Genomic DNA, 14340 nt, shown 5'->3' with positions numbered 1-14340 from the left:
AAGCATAGGCTTGAACAAGAGTTGACCACTTTGAACTTTATTCTCTACTCCTGTGTTTCCTAACCCTTTTAGTGTCACGTACACTATAAGGATCTCATAACACTATGAATCATCTCTTCGTTAAAAAAAAAAAAAATACAACCATGATGTTTTTCATAGAATTTTATGCTGGCATGGAAGCTCAGTGGCCCACAGACCCTAGGTACTATTGCTGTAGGTCAGAGGTCAACAAACTAAAGCCCACAGGCTGATTGCCTGTTTTGTAAAGGAAGTTTTATTGCCTCTCAGCCATGCCCATTTGTTTATAATCTATTGCTACGGGAGCAGAATTGAATACTTGCAACAGAGAACATATAACCCTCAAAGCCTAAAAATACTTAAGAAAATGCTCACCAACCCCTGCTCTAGAAAATCTCAAAGATGGTCAAAGATTCTTAATGTTTCACTGCTTGGAAAAAAGAGGGAGCACAGTGCTCTCACTTAACAAATTAGTCTTTAACACATTTGGACTCAAATACAGACTAGAGCTGAAATATAAAAAGACAGGTAGGTTTCGAAAGATGGGGTAATTAAGAAAATCTGGAGAGTGATAAATGCCACAATAGTCTCCATGCAGGAAAATTGGAATGGCAAGAGGCACCAGTGATTAATAGCAGTGGAAATGCTGAAAAGCTGAAATAAAGGAAGTATTAACTAATGATAAACTATTTCATTTTTATTTTAACCAAGGCAAGCATTATCTATATTTAGCCAAGGACTTATATATAAAGTATATTTAGAGCTAGAATAATAAATTTGAACAGATGGCTCTCGTTTTGTAGATGAAGAAACTGAGGTCCCAAGGTCTTAATTGAATTCAGCACCATACAACTAGCAGAACCAATTAAATATAAGGGGTTCATACGCTGAAAGACTCCCAAACTTAACTCCAGCTTATATACACCAGTGTTTTCTCTATATAGGAGAATTTTAGCACTGACAAATCTAGGGCTAGCACTGACCTTTAAATGTACATTTTATTTATTTTTTATCATTTATACTTAGAAATTTCTTTTTTTTCCCTAGATTATGCAGATTTTCGACTTCACCTTACATATATCAGGTTTTTGGTTTATTATTTTTATTTTTTCATTTATTTAAGCTATGGTATCATTTTTAGCTACTTTGTTTTGCACTGTTGCTAATACTTTCAATGTGTTTATCAACTATTTTAAGTAAGCTTATCGATCACAGGGCTCCTGTCTCGTTTGTCTTGGTTGGCATACTACTAAGCATAGATAGTTAATACATGTTGCTTGGTGATTTGATGTCTTAAACATGTAAGGGTGGCTTTTCTTTTTTTTTTATTTTTTTTAAATTTTTTTTTCAATGTTTATTTATTTTTGGGACAGAGAGAGACAGAGCATGAACGGGGGAGGGGCAGAGAGAGAGGGAGACACAGAATCGGAAACAGGCTCCAGGCTCCGAGCCATCAGCCCAGAGCCGGACGCGGGGCTCAAACTCACAGACCGCGAGATCGTGACCTGGCTGAAGTCGGACGCTTAACCGACTGCGCCACCCAGGCGCCCCCAAGGGTGGCTTTTCTAATTTCCTTAATTCTGCATTGTGTTTCATTAATGTGGACCATTTAACATTTTTACTAATCCTAATCATCCTTTTCTTTCCTTTGAATACTAGGTGGTCGTGAATGCACTCATAGGTGCAATTCCTTCCATCATGAATGTGCTACTTGTGTGTCTTATATTCTGGCTAATATTTAGCATCATGGGAGTAAATTTGTTTGCTGGGAAGTTCTATGAGTGTGTTAATACCACAGATGGGTCACGTTTTCCAACAAGTCTAGTTAAAAATCGTTCCGACTGTTCTGCACTGATGAACATTAGTCAAAATGTGCGGTGGAAAAACCTGAAGGTGAACTTTGATAACGTTGGACTTGGTTACCTGTCTCTGCTTCAAGTTGTAAGTGAGCCCTGTCATGAATGCTTGATATTATAGTGGACTCTGGATGAAGGATATAATTCATTGTTTAATCTATTAACTAGAAGTTAAAGATAATGTACTTTGTGACTTTAAAAAGAGACTTGGTCTTTCATAGAACATGTGCCTATAAAACATGTTCTGGAAAACTCTACCTCTGGAAAAATTAAAGTTCATGTGCAAAATTTTCAGGAATTGTAACAACCTGGAAATAATTAACTAGGACTAAGATTTACAATGTGACTTGGCACTATGTCCTTTTGGTGCTCGACATAGCATCTTTATATTAAATTGATATTTTGAAATACAGTAAAATTCAGTGATTTGATATCACTTAATAAATGTAACAATAAATGGACTGAATTCGTGTATGGCTATCTTAGCGTGTGAGCTTCACATTCAGATTCTATTGTTATATTTACAGGCAACATTTAAGGGATGGATGGATATTATGTATGCAGCTGTTGATTCTGTTAATGTAAGTATTGGTCAATATAACACAAACTCTACAGTTTTTAAAGCTCCTGAGTTTAGGTCAGCCATTTTCAAATAGTAGCTCCAAGGAGCCCTTGGTACGTACACACAAAATGAAGAACTTCCTTCCACCCAATAATAGCCTAGTGATGACGTGTGCAGCATTTGGGGACAGAGCTTAACTCAAATTCTGGGTCTATCATATATAAGCTCTGTAACTGACTTTGAGCAAATTACTTTGCCTCTCTCAGCTTGTTGATTGGCTGTAAAAAGAAAAAAAAAAAAAATTACTGTCCGTGTCATGGGATTGTTCTGAGGAACCAACCAGAAAATGTAAGTAGAGCACTTTGCACACCCTGGCAATAGTGCTCAATAAATACATTTATCAAAATAAAAATTAAAGATCATAAGTTATTCATGGGTTTTAAATTTTTTTATTCATAGATTTTGTTGTTTTTATGTTTAAAATGCTCTAGAAGGGTTTATGTGAAATGAGTTCCATGCTAAGAAATTAAATCCAGTGAAGACATTTGTGTAATCAAATGAAGAAAAAAAAATCAATAAAATTTATATAAATATGGTATCACATTCTTTACAGTTTTTTTTTTCTGGAAATAAATAACATACTTTAGTTCAGTTAGTTACCAGATTGTCTGTCCTACCAATCTGGGAACAAGTACTACATATGGTTAAGTCCTTTGTAGTCATTTGAAGATTATATTCATGTACATAGTAAGCATGCAATAAATATTTATTGCTTAACGCTTAATGCTTAATGTTGAATAAATTTTAAGAAGGTTTAGGCTGATCCTCAAGATGCAATGGCTTCTGAAAAGCCAAGTTCACCAAGGATAGCACTGTCTGGATTAACTTGTCAGACCATGAAAAAAACAAAATCATTAATGTTATTGTCAATATGCTGCTAACTTCTGTTAATCTTATAGGTAGACAAGCAGCCCATCTATGAATACAGCCTCTACATGTATATTTATTTTGTCATCTTTATCATCTTTGGATCATTCTTCACTTTGAACTTATTCATTGGTGTCATCATAGATAATTTCAACCAACAGAAAAAAAAGATAAGTATTTTAAGGGTTTTTTTTTTACTGTACTGAAAAATATGAACAATTATTTTCCTAAAAATATGATTTGAAATTTAATTTGATACCAATTAGTGATTAGCTTCATTATAACTTCATTTATTTTTTTAAATAATTGAATACAGATATGCTTAATCTCATTTATCTCTGCACAGAAAATAATTATCTTCTGTCATATTTTTAAGCAATATGACAAGTATTGAGTTTTTGTCAATGTTCGCTATAGAGGATTGACTAATTAAGAAAAATTAATGCACTAATTGTTCATTCAAAGCATATTTCATAAGGAGTTACTTCATTCATTCTCTGAGCCACTGCTCTGTGTGGTATACATTGGGCTGGCCCTTGATGGACAACAGCACAAGATATGTTTCCTGACTTCAGGGAGTTTGTATCATAGCAGAAGCAACGATACATGTGGTGGAAATTAAGATTTGTTGAATGTTGCAAGTAAGATACTTTCCTGAGATTTGTGTTTCATTAACTTTCACATCAACTGTATTAATTTTTTAAGGCTCCTATAACCAAGTACCACAAACTGGTGGCTTCAAACAACAGAAATTTATTCTCTCACAGTTATGGAGGCTGCAAGTCCAAAATCAAAGTTTTGTTAGGGCCATGCTCTCCTTAGAGCCTTTTGGGAAGGCTTCTGGTAGCTTCTGGTAGCTCAAGTGTTACTTGCCTTATGGCAGCATATCTTTAGTCTCTGCCTCCATGGTCACATGGAGTGTTTTCCCTCTCTGTGTCTCTATCCTTTACTTATGAGGACACTCGTCATAGTGGATTAAAGTCTCACTCTTCTCTAGTATGACCTCACCTTGATTTAATTACATCTACAATGACAACATTTCCATTTCCACATAAGGTAATTCTGAAGTATTAGGGGCTAGGACTTTAAAATATCTTTTTGGGGGGACACAATTCAACCTAAAATATCCACCCTAAAATTTATTATTATTATTATTATTATTATTATTATTGACTTTGATAAACGTGGGCAGCCACAAAAAGGTTAAGTGATGTACCCAAGATCATGCATCTAGTAAGTGATAGTTCTGATAAGGTCAGTAGTTGATCCCATGTACTGCATATATTTTTTAGCCCCTGCACTATGCCAGATCCCTAAATACTATAATATGAAACAGTGATAAGTGTAATAAAAATGAACAAAAGCAACAATAATAACAACAAAATAAATGGACAGAGAAAAAATAGATATAAATAGAAAAAAACACATTTATGTGACAATTGGTGGGCTTTGTAAGATTAATAAGAAGACATGTAGAAACTGAGAGGCAGAAAGATGGATAATCCAGAGGGAGGGATAGAGAAATGTGTGAGCACATGCATAGGGCTGACATAAGAGGAAGTAATCCAGGAGGAATAGCCTCCCATCCAGTTTGAATGGAGTTTTGAGATGGAATTTTAAAAAGAGAAATAGTACAAGATGAAGTCTTGCCTGAGAGCAGATCTGAAAAGCCATATTAGGTATTTTTCAGTAGGAGCTGATGTGTCATTGAGGTATTTTGAGCAAGGGAGCACATATAGGCAGGACAGTGGCATTTATTATGACTTGATGATGTGTCTGATTCTGTGTAAAGTACTCCACATGTGTAATCTTAGTCGCATTTTACAGCAAACCTAAAAGGCATTATATCACCACTTCCCCTGTCAGAGAGGATGTGTTACTTGCGTGTGATCCGACAGTTAGGAAGTAGTCTCATCACAGATCCAACTCTGGAGTCTCTTCTTCCAGGGACTGTGAAAACTCAGTTCTAATTTAAAAACTGAATCCAGCAATGATGCGTAGAATGACTGAAGAGAGACCCAAGACTAGGTCAGATTCTGCATTACCTGCTACCTGGACCACATTTAAGTCTCCGCATTAGTCATTTGCATCAATGGGGAATACGGGATATGTTCAATGAAGAGCCTGTAGTGGGTACAGTCTATAGTATTATCTGTGATTTGCAAGAGAATAAATCATCTAAGAAGTCTCAATTTTCCTGTCAAAGTTGGCTGAGTTACTGTAACTGTAGCACCACCCACAGGAAAAGAAATCTTTCCAAGATAAGGGGTAGGATTCCAAGAGGGAGTCATTTTAGATACTGGCTTAGCATTTAAGAAAAGATAGATGTACAAGAAATGAAATGTCATTATTGTACGTGACTGATATTCACAATTGGAAGGAAATTTAGTAAATGTTAAATGTTATTTATGCTTACATTTTCAAATATAGGTTATTTTCAAAGATATTTTGAAAATCCCATCTTCCATTCTTACATTTAATATCTGAGAGCCACACTTAGCTAACGTTATCATATATTCGTGGCTTTAGACAGAGAATCTCTAAAAATTGATAATTAACCTTGAAAATAAGTTTACAAAGTATACTCTAATTTTCAATTTATTTTTTTTCAACTTTAGTCATTATATATGTGTATATATGGTATATAAGCATATACGTATGATTCCCCAATATTCCCTGCATAGGATCAATCAAACATATATCTAGATAAAGCCATGTGACCATGGACAGGACAGCCACAACCCTAACTGCTTTAATCTTCTTGCTTTTAAATGTTACTCTTACAAGAATTGCCACTGGAGGAAGATAGGATGGGTTGACACCATTACCATTACTGTCAGGCAAAAGTTACTAATTTAGAAGCACTGCCAACTACCACTATCCCCTACATTTCTTCTAGTATTTAATTTGCAATTTAAGCATACCTTTTATATTCTGACCTTTTCTGAATGGCCTACGGTTTCTTTCCACCTTAGTAAGAAACAGGACCGATACTTCAATTAACCTACTACATAGGAGATCTTCTGCTAGATAACTTTGTGTATGTGAATTCATCTAATCCACAGACAAGCTAATGAAAGTGGCATCTTTATAGAAAAGTATATATGCTGGGGCCTGGTAAGGATAAGTAATTTGTTTCAAATCAATCAACAGGTCCATTGGCATTCAGGATCCAAAGGTCTGTTTGACTTCAAAGCCCATATTCTTTTCCCAGCGTATTCTTGACTCTTAAGGCTTTTTAACTTAGTGCTTTGGTCTCAGCTCATAGCTCTTCTAATAACCAACCCCACTTTACTAGTTTTTCCAAATACCCATCACTTCTATAAGTAATGTTTTAATTTTAATGAGTTCATGTGATAATAAGAGTTTAATAATTCATTAGAAAACATACTTTGGAAAATTAGAACACAAATTATTAATAGGTTCAAGTTACAAAAGGGAAAAATATGTAGTATATTTACACAAAGACCTAATATAGCCCTGGTTACGTATGGGTAAATTCTGAGTAAAGGAACCCCTTTTAGTAACTATAACCTAATTAGGAAGGTTAGTAACAACAACGGTAATAGCAACTAACAATTATTGAGGGCTTGTGTATCTGGCATTATTCTGAGTGCTTTGAATACATGATCTCAGTTGATCCTCAGAACAAGACAACTGAGATATAGCTACTCTTGTAAGGATGAGATGACTTATCCTTAAAGAGATTAAGAAACTTGCCTAAGGACAACAGAGATAGGATTTGAACAAAGATGATCTGATACTAGAACTACAGTCTTAAGTACTAAGTAACACAGCCTTGACGTAGTGTGTAACGTTGAAAAGGACCAGCCTGATTTACAGAGTGTCTTCCATCTAGCTTTTAAAGGGATACATTTTGCACAAGGTCTCTAAAGCTACAGTAAAACCAAACAACACAAATTCCTCTATTAGAGCATTTTGTAATCTCCTAGTTTTATCCCCACCTTTTATTATTTTGGCAAACAAGGTATCATTAAGAAAAGTTAAAATTTGCCACTTTGATTTTTACCTCTAATTCAGAGTTCTCTTCCCAGTGTTTTCCTAGCTTCTTCTGGTAAGTTCTTGACATGGTATGGCATTCAGCTTCTGCTCATAAGTAGTTCTCTTAACACTGGCCTGAAGGCTCTCCTGGATACCTAGCATGAATATGTAAGATAAATACCAAAGACTGTATATCAACTAGAATAAAGGTGAGTTAAAACAGTTTAAAGAAAGAAAGCAGAGTCTGGTTACCATTAGGTATTTGATACATTTTTTAAAATGTGGTATAATAGAAAGCTATTGCCCAATCCAAGAAAACTAAAGGGAAACAATAACCAGATGATCTTTAACTCCCCAACCCTACAAATTAAGTAAGGATTCGAGAACTAAAAATTATTCAAAATAAATTCCCCATTACATCGATTATACTAATTTGTCCCATAACTAAAAAGTTGATGTTACACATCAATGTAGAAAATGTGTGAATCTGTAAAAATTACAGATAATTTTAAGAAAATTGGCATACCCTAAAAGAACAGATAAAGCTTCTAAGCCCCCTTTGTGAAATAAAGATCAAAAACCTTCATTTAAATTTTTTCAATGTTTCTTTCTTTTTGAAATTTTTTTAATTGTTTATTTATTTTTGAGACAGAGAGAGACAGAACATGAGCAGATGAGAGACAGAGAGAAAGGGAGACACAGAATCCAACGTAGGCTCCAGGGTCTCAGCTGTCAGCACAGAGGCAAAATCATGACCTGAGCTGAAGTCAGACACTTAACCGACTGAGCCAACCAGGCACCCCAATGTTTGTTTGTTTGTTGGTTGGTTGGTTGGTTGGTTTTGAGAGACAGAGAGAGGGTGCAAACTGGGGATGAACAGGGAGAGAGAGACAGAGGATCCAAAGCGGCTCTCCACTGTCAGTACAGAGCCCAAAATGGGGCTCAAACTCACAAACCATGAGATCATGGCATAAGCCAAACTCAGATGCTTAACGAACTGGGCCACCCAGGCGACCCCAAAAAACTTTAGAGTTAGTTATTTTTACTGTTGAATTTTAAAGGTTGTCTATTCAATTAGGAAGTCCTTCAGGTCAAGGATCCTTAATCATTGGCCATTTCCTCAATACCTCCAACAGTATTATACATAATGTTGACACCCAATAACCTGCTTATATTGCAGTTTCTTTATTGGAATGAAAAAAGTATCTAACAAGTTTCTTCAAACACCCCCCCCACACACACACACACACACACAGATATTGTGTGTTACATGTTCACTGTGCAGTAGTCTCCCCCACCCATTATCTATAGGGCATATGTTTCAGTGGATGCCTGAAACCATAGATAGTACCAAACCTTAAATGTACCATGTTTTTTCTTCTACATGCATACCTATGGTAAATTCTAATTTATAAATTAGGCATAGTAAGAGATTAACAACAATAATAATAAAATAGAACAATATGCCATAATACAAGTTACGTGAATATCGTCTCTCTGTCTCAAAATATCTTATTGTACTATACTTCCCTTCTTGTGATGGTGTGAGATGATAAAATGTCTATGTAATGAGATGAAGTGAGGTGACTATCTGCAGACATCGTGATGTAGCCTTGGGTTACTATTCACCTTCTGACCTATGCCAGGAGGATCACTTGCTTCTAGACCACAGTTGACCATGGGTAACAGAAACCACAGGAAGCAGAACCACAGATAAGAGGGCACTACTGTATATTCTTTTTCTGTGCTAAACAAATATGGCATTTATAAATGAATACAAATAACATAAAATTATTTTTACTATGGTTTTGGCCCCTACTTTTCATTAGAGTCCCAAATATTAGCCAAATCATCAAAAAAGATGTTCAGTATTATTTTGTATAACTCTTCCTAATATATTTGTAATCTAGCAATAAAATGCCTGAGATAGGTAGCAGATAAAATGAAATACCAGCACATAGTTTAAAATGACACGGGTTACTGCACCAAAAGAAAATTGAGCCAATAATTATTATATGTAATACATATATTTTACGTATGCACATTACATTATTTATGGAGAATAACATGCCTACATGTAAGTAATTCTTTAAGATGGGTTTTATTTATAGCTACGTGGCACATAATAAATGCATTTTATTTCTATATTAATACATTTTTAACCTATCTTAATGATCTGAAGAAAGATCCAGACCATGATTCTGATTTTAACTAGATTTATTTTTTTATTTCTTTACCTTGGAGGTCAAGACATCTTTATGACAGAAGAACAGAAGAAATATTATAATGCGATGAAAAAGCTGGGATCTAAGAAACCACAAAAGCCAATACCTCGGCCAGGGGTAAAAAAAAAAAAAAAAAAAAAAAAAAAAAGAAAAGAAAAGAAAAAAAAAACAATTCATCTTAAAACAACACAGGGGTTAGGGGCACCAACCCTCCACACAGTCAAAATCTGCATATCAACTTCTGACTCCTCCAAATCTTAACTACTAATAGCCTACTGTTGACCAAAAATCTTACTGATAAACTAAATGATTGCTGAACACATATTTTACATGTTATATGTATTACATACTGTATTATATACAGTAAGCTAGAGAAAAATGTTATTAAGAGAATCATAAAGAAGAGAAAATATATTTACAGTACTGCACTGTATTTATCTTTAAAAAACCCATGATTAATGGACTTATGTAGTTCAAAACTGTTGTCCAAGGGGCAACTGTATATTTTTACATATATATCTCTAGCATATAAATTTTCAATTATTTTTAATTCATCTTTAACGTACAACTAGTTCTTAAACATGAATGCTAATATTTGAATAAAAGGCCTTATAAAACTGAATATATGTATTTTGAACATTATCACTGTTCTTAATATTCCTATAAAAATTACAAATAATTATATATGGTTTTACTTTTATATTAGCTACACAGCTTACTACTAGTGCAGTGGCCTGTGGAGAATACAAATAAAATGTAATTTTGATTGAAACTTATTTATCTAAGTAATGACTTTATGATGTAGTGATTGCTGTCTATCAGTAGGGTAAAACTAACATGAAGATTTTTAATATTGCAACAAATAGCAAAAGAAGCAGTTGGACTGGTTGTGAGTCTAAACTTTTTCCTACTGTGAAATCAAAGACCAGAATGGGCTCAGATGGAAATAGTGAGTCTAAGCAGTCAAAGAATAGTTTGTATTCCTCTAACAACTTGGGGGAAAAAATGTAAATGCATATAATTTAAATGCATATAATGCATTTAAATTTGTATTGAACATAACACACCTTGCCAAAGAGTCATGGCTGAAGACAAAGCCAATTAGTACCCAGCTGGCAACATGAGGATCACTCAGCACTTTTTAAATGGACACATTGCCAGGTCTCAACCAGACCTATTGAATCACAATCTATGGATTTGAAACCCTGGTATTTAATTTTTTGCATGCCCTACTTGATCTTGGTAAAATGCTTTAAGGCCTTTCCTAAAAGGATTTTGAAGAAGCTATGTTTCCTAGAAAGTATAATACTAACAGTGAGACTGAAAAGAAAGGTGATTTGTAAGTATGAATATGTATGGAAATACATATTCCATACATGAAAGAGATAGGAAAATATAAGTCTCTGATACTACAGCAGTCATATAAGACACTGCAACACATTAGTTAAAATAATATGGCAAAGTAGAAATTTAGAGACATGATATTTTATTAACTTGAAATATTCCGGGTAGTAGAGCTGAGGTATTTTAGTAAAAAATTACTGGTGACTGAAACAATTCATATATAACATACTAGGGTTGGATGAGCTTAAAAGCAAATGTTAGTATACATGACCAACTGAAGTCTGTTTGGTATATACTGAAAGTCAACAACAACAAAAACTTTTCATTCACTCTGACTTTGATTTAACTCATGATACAACTCATGATTTAACTCATGATACAACTCATCTCTTGTAGAATCAAGAACTTATGACCAAAGATAATTTATGCAACTTTGAAGACACAACTTTAAAAAAAATCTTTTACTAATATAATGATTAATGGATATTTGCAAAACTTACTCTACATTCCATATTATTCTTGTTTCTTTACAGAACAAATTCCAAGGATGTATATTTGACCTAGTAACAAACCAAGTGTTTGATATCACCATCATGGTTCTTATCTGCCTCAACATGGTAACCATGATGGTAGAAAAAGAGGGACAAAGTGACTACATGACTGATGTTTTATATTGGATAAATGTGGTTTTTATTATCCTTTTCACTGGAGAATGTGTGCTGAAACTGATCTCCCTCAGACATTACTACTTCACTGTAGGATGGAACATTTTTGATTTTGTGGTTGTGATTCTCTCCATTGTAGGTAAGACCATTTTGAATCAAACTAAACTTCACACATGCTCAGAGAAGGTTCTGAATTCTTGAATGTAAATTTACTTTTGGATATGTTAGTAAAATGAAGAATGGAGGAAACTTAAAAACAAAACTAAATAAAACAAAGACCTCTGTGTCAGAATTCTTATGTTTATGCTATAGGCCTCAAAGCCACAAGCATGTAATACTTCTTGATATTTGATTTCCAAGATTACTTTTCACAGAAGTAGCAACTACGTCTATATGTAGGGTTGAAGGTAGAAGACCTATATGTAGGTAGGAAGACCAATGCAGAATCTGAAATCACCTCCAATTTTAGCACATATGAGAACAGTCCCTTGATTAATGATTACTAACAGGCAGAATATCCCTGACTCTGCGTGAAAATTCTTTCTAAATTCAAAGTGAAGGTAAAGTCTTAAGAAATGCCATTTTCATTTCTTATGGCTTCATACTTGGCAAAGACTTGTCAATACAATCATTTCTCAACCAACCTCAGTCATGTCTGTGAATCACAGCACATGGTTGTATACTTTCTCCCCTTTACCATAGCTGTTTTTCTGTCCTCTTGTTTTTTCATTATCTGTACAAGCTTTGCCCAGTATTTTAGGATTTCATTTATTTTAAGAATTACAAATTTTAGACAGAACATGATTGCAGAGATGATTTAATACAAATTCAACTTATAGATGATAAAACAGTCCCAGAAGGGTTAAAGGTCATATGATCTAAAACTTCCTTATTGAGTACCATGTAACTTCGAAGAGGCATTCAAAATCAGTTTTTGAAAAAAAGAGAAGAAAGTATTAAGATAGAAGAAAACGAATTAAAATTTAGGTAGGAATCTCAGAGGAATAACAAGCAAAATAGTGGGAGCATTCCCATTAAATTAGGAAGAAGAAAAGAGTGTTCCTCTATCACTTCTATTTTTAACAGTATTGGCTGATGCAATTAGATAAGAAAACAGAGAGGTACATGGAGCCAGTTATCTTCATCTTCAGATCATATTATGGCATTCTTTAAAAATGAAAGAGAATCCACCAAAAACATGGATTCAGTTAGATTTCAGAAGATACAAATTTTTTTTTTTATTTTTTTTTTCAACGTTTATTTATTTTGGGGACAGAGAGAGACAGAGCATGAACGATGGAGGGGCAGAGAGAGAGGGAGACACAGAATCGGAAACAGGCTCCAGGCTCTGAGCCATCAGCCCAGAGCCTGACGCGGGGCTTGAACTCACGGACCGGGAGATCGTGACCTGGCTGAAGTCGGACGCTTAACCGACTGCGCCACCCAGGCGCCCCGATACAAATTTTAAATCACATGTATCAATCAATATTCATAAATGTTTTATATGTGGACAAAAAATTTGGAAAGTATACCTAAAGAAAAATATCACTTATATTGGCAATAAAAATAAAGTAAAATATCTAGTAACAACTTTAATAAGAAATGCATAAGACTTCTATGAGGAAGCTAACATACATAAAGGAAGTCTTAAATAATTGAAAGGCTTTTCTTTTACTTGGATAAGAAGGCTATCACTCTAATCATGACCCTTTTTAAAATAAATTAATTATAAATAAAGTGTCATCCCAGTGAGAATATCAGTAAGTCTTTTTGCATGATGGAGATAATGGCAATATAAGTCTAAATGATTATAAAATTCATCTGGAAGAAAAATTAAAGTATTGCTAGATATTTATACTATTATAACACTGATGAAGTAAAACAGTGTTTTAAAAAGCTCAATAGATTCAAATAGATAATTCAAAATTTAACTTCAAATATATAGAAGATAAATAATTTGCTCAGTAGAAAAATCACATGAATCAAAGATTAAAGTGTAAAATAAAATAAATTCAAGAAGAAATAGATTTATAACAATGAACCTGAATCGAATCATCCTTCCTATGTCATCTCACAAATTTGAATCTATGAAGAAAAAAATAACAACTATGTCTACATAAAAATCAAAATATTCTATGGACAAAAACTAACCACTACCTCTACCCAAAACAAAAAGATTGAAAGACAAAATACAGGGGAAAAAATTATGTAACATTCAAGAACAATAAAGGATTAACACTTTCAATAGAAAAATAGTCTCCCTAAATCAATAATAGTAAATATCTCAATAGAGAAATGGGCAAAGGACTTAACATGGCCAAAAGAGAAAGTTGAAAACAGCCAACAAGCACCCAAAATATCCAAAAAATAAGAAAAAAAATGTAGATTTTTTTCCAAGAAAAATGAAATAAGTTATAATGAGATGTTTTGAAACATCATAAAGATTTTCTGGTAAAAATTATAAAGAATTACAATACTAATTGAGCATGCAGAGTATGAGCACTTTCATATATAACTGAGGAGTTGTACAAACTTTCTGGAGATAGATTTCGTGATAGATAAAAAATTTTAAATATACTGTTTGATCTTTTATTAATGTATTATCAAATGATGCTCATGTAACTAGAAAAAATATACCTACTTGGATATTCATCTCAGCGAAAACAACATAAATTTCTTCAATATGTGTTTATTTGGAAAGAACATTGTAAAACTATAAGAAATTACTTTGTTGTCATTTG

The 14340-nt window shown here is 33.7% G+C and overlaps 1 protein-coding gene and 1 long non-coding RNA gene across 6 annotated transcripts in view; one reads left to right on the top strand and one right to left on the bottom strand.

The window, feature by feature from the left end:
• The window catches only part of LOC147578512 (uncharacterized), a 126127-nt gene that overhangs the window by 61035 nt on the left and 50752 nt on the right, over positions 1–14340 (bottom strand). For 2 of the 3 annotated variants that reach the window (XR_015255283.1, XR_015255284.1), the window contains exon 3: positions 7394–7520. The exons of the other annotated variant lie outside the window; for it this stretch is intronic. This is a non-coding gene — a long non-coding RNA (uncharacterized LOC147578512). The remainder of the gene's footprint in view (positions 1–7393; positions 7521–14340) is intronic. 3 annotated transcript variants of the gene reach the window in all.
• SCN9A (sodium voltage-gated channel alpha subunit 9) overlaps positions 1–14340 on the top strand; it is a 168188-nt gene that overhangs the window by 148817 nt on the left and 5031 nt on the right. For all 3 annotated transcript variants that reach the window (XM_086718809.1, XM_086718808.1, XM_025924769.2), the window contains 5 exons: positions 1678–1959; positions 2402–2455; positions 3396–3533; positions 9603–9707; positions 11468–11738. In XM_086718809.1, the coding sequence (XP_086574935.1) occupies positions 1678–1959; positions 2402–2455; positions 3396–3533; positions 9603–9707; positions 11468–11738 (850 nt within the window). The remainder of the gene's footprint in view (positions 1–1677; positions 1960–2401; positions 2456–3395; positions 3534–9602; positions 9708–11467; positions 11739–14340) is intronic.

This window comes from Puma concolor, chromosome C1 (assembly GCF_028749965.1).
Source record: "Puma concolor isolate L17-30 chromosome C1, mPumCon1.1.hap2, whole genome shotgun sequence".
Taxonomy (NCBI): Eukaryota; Metazoa; Chordata; class Mammalia; order Carnivora; family Felidae; genus Puma; species Puma concolor.
The sequence above is the reverse complement of the archived record's forward strand: the minus strand, read 5'-3'. Positions and strand labels throughout refer to the sequence as shown.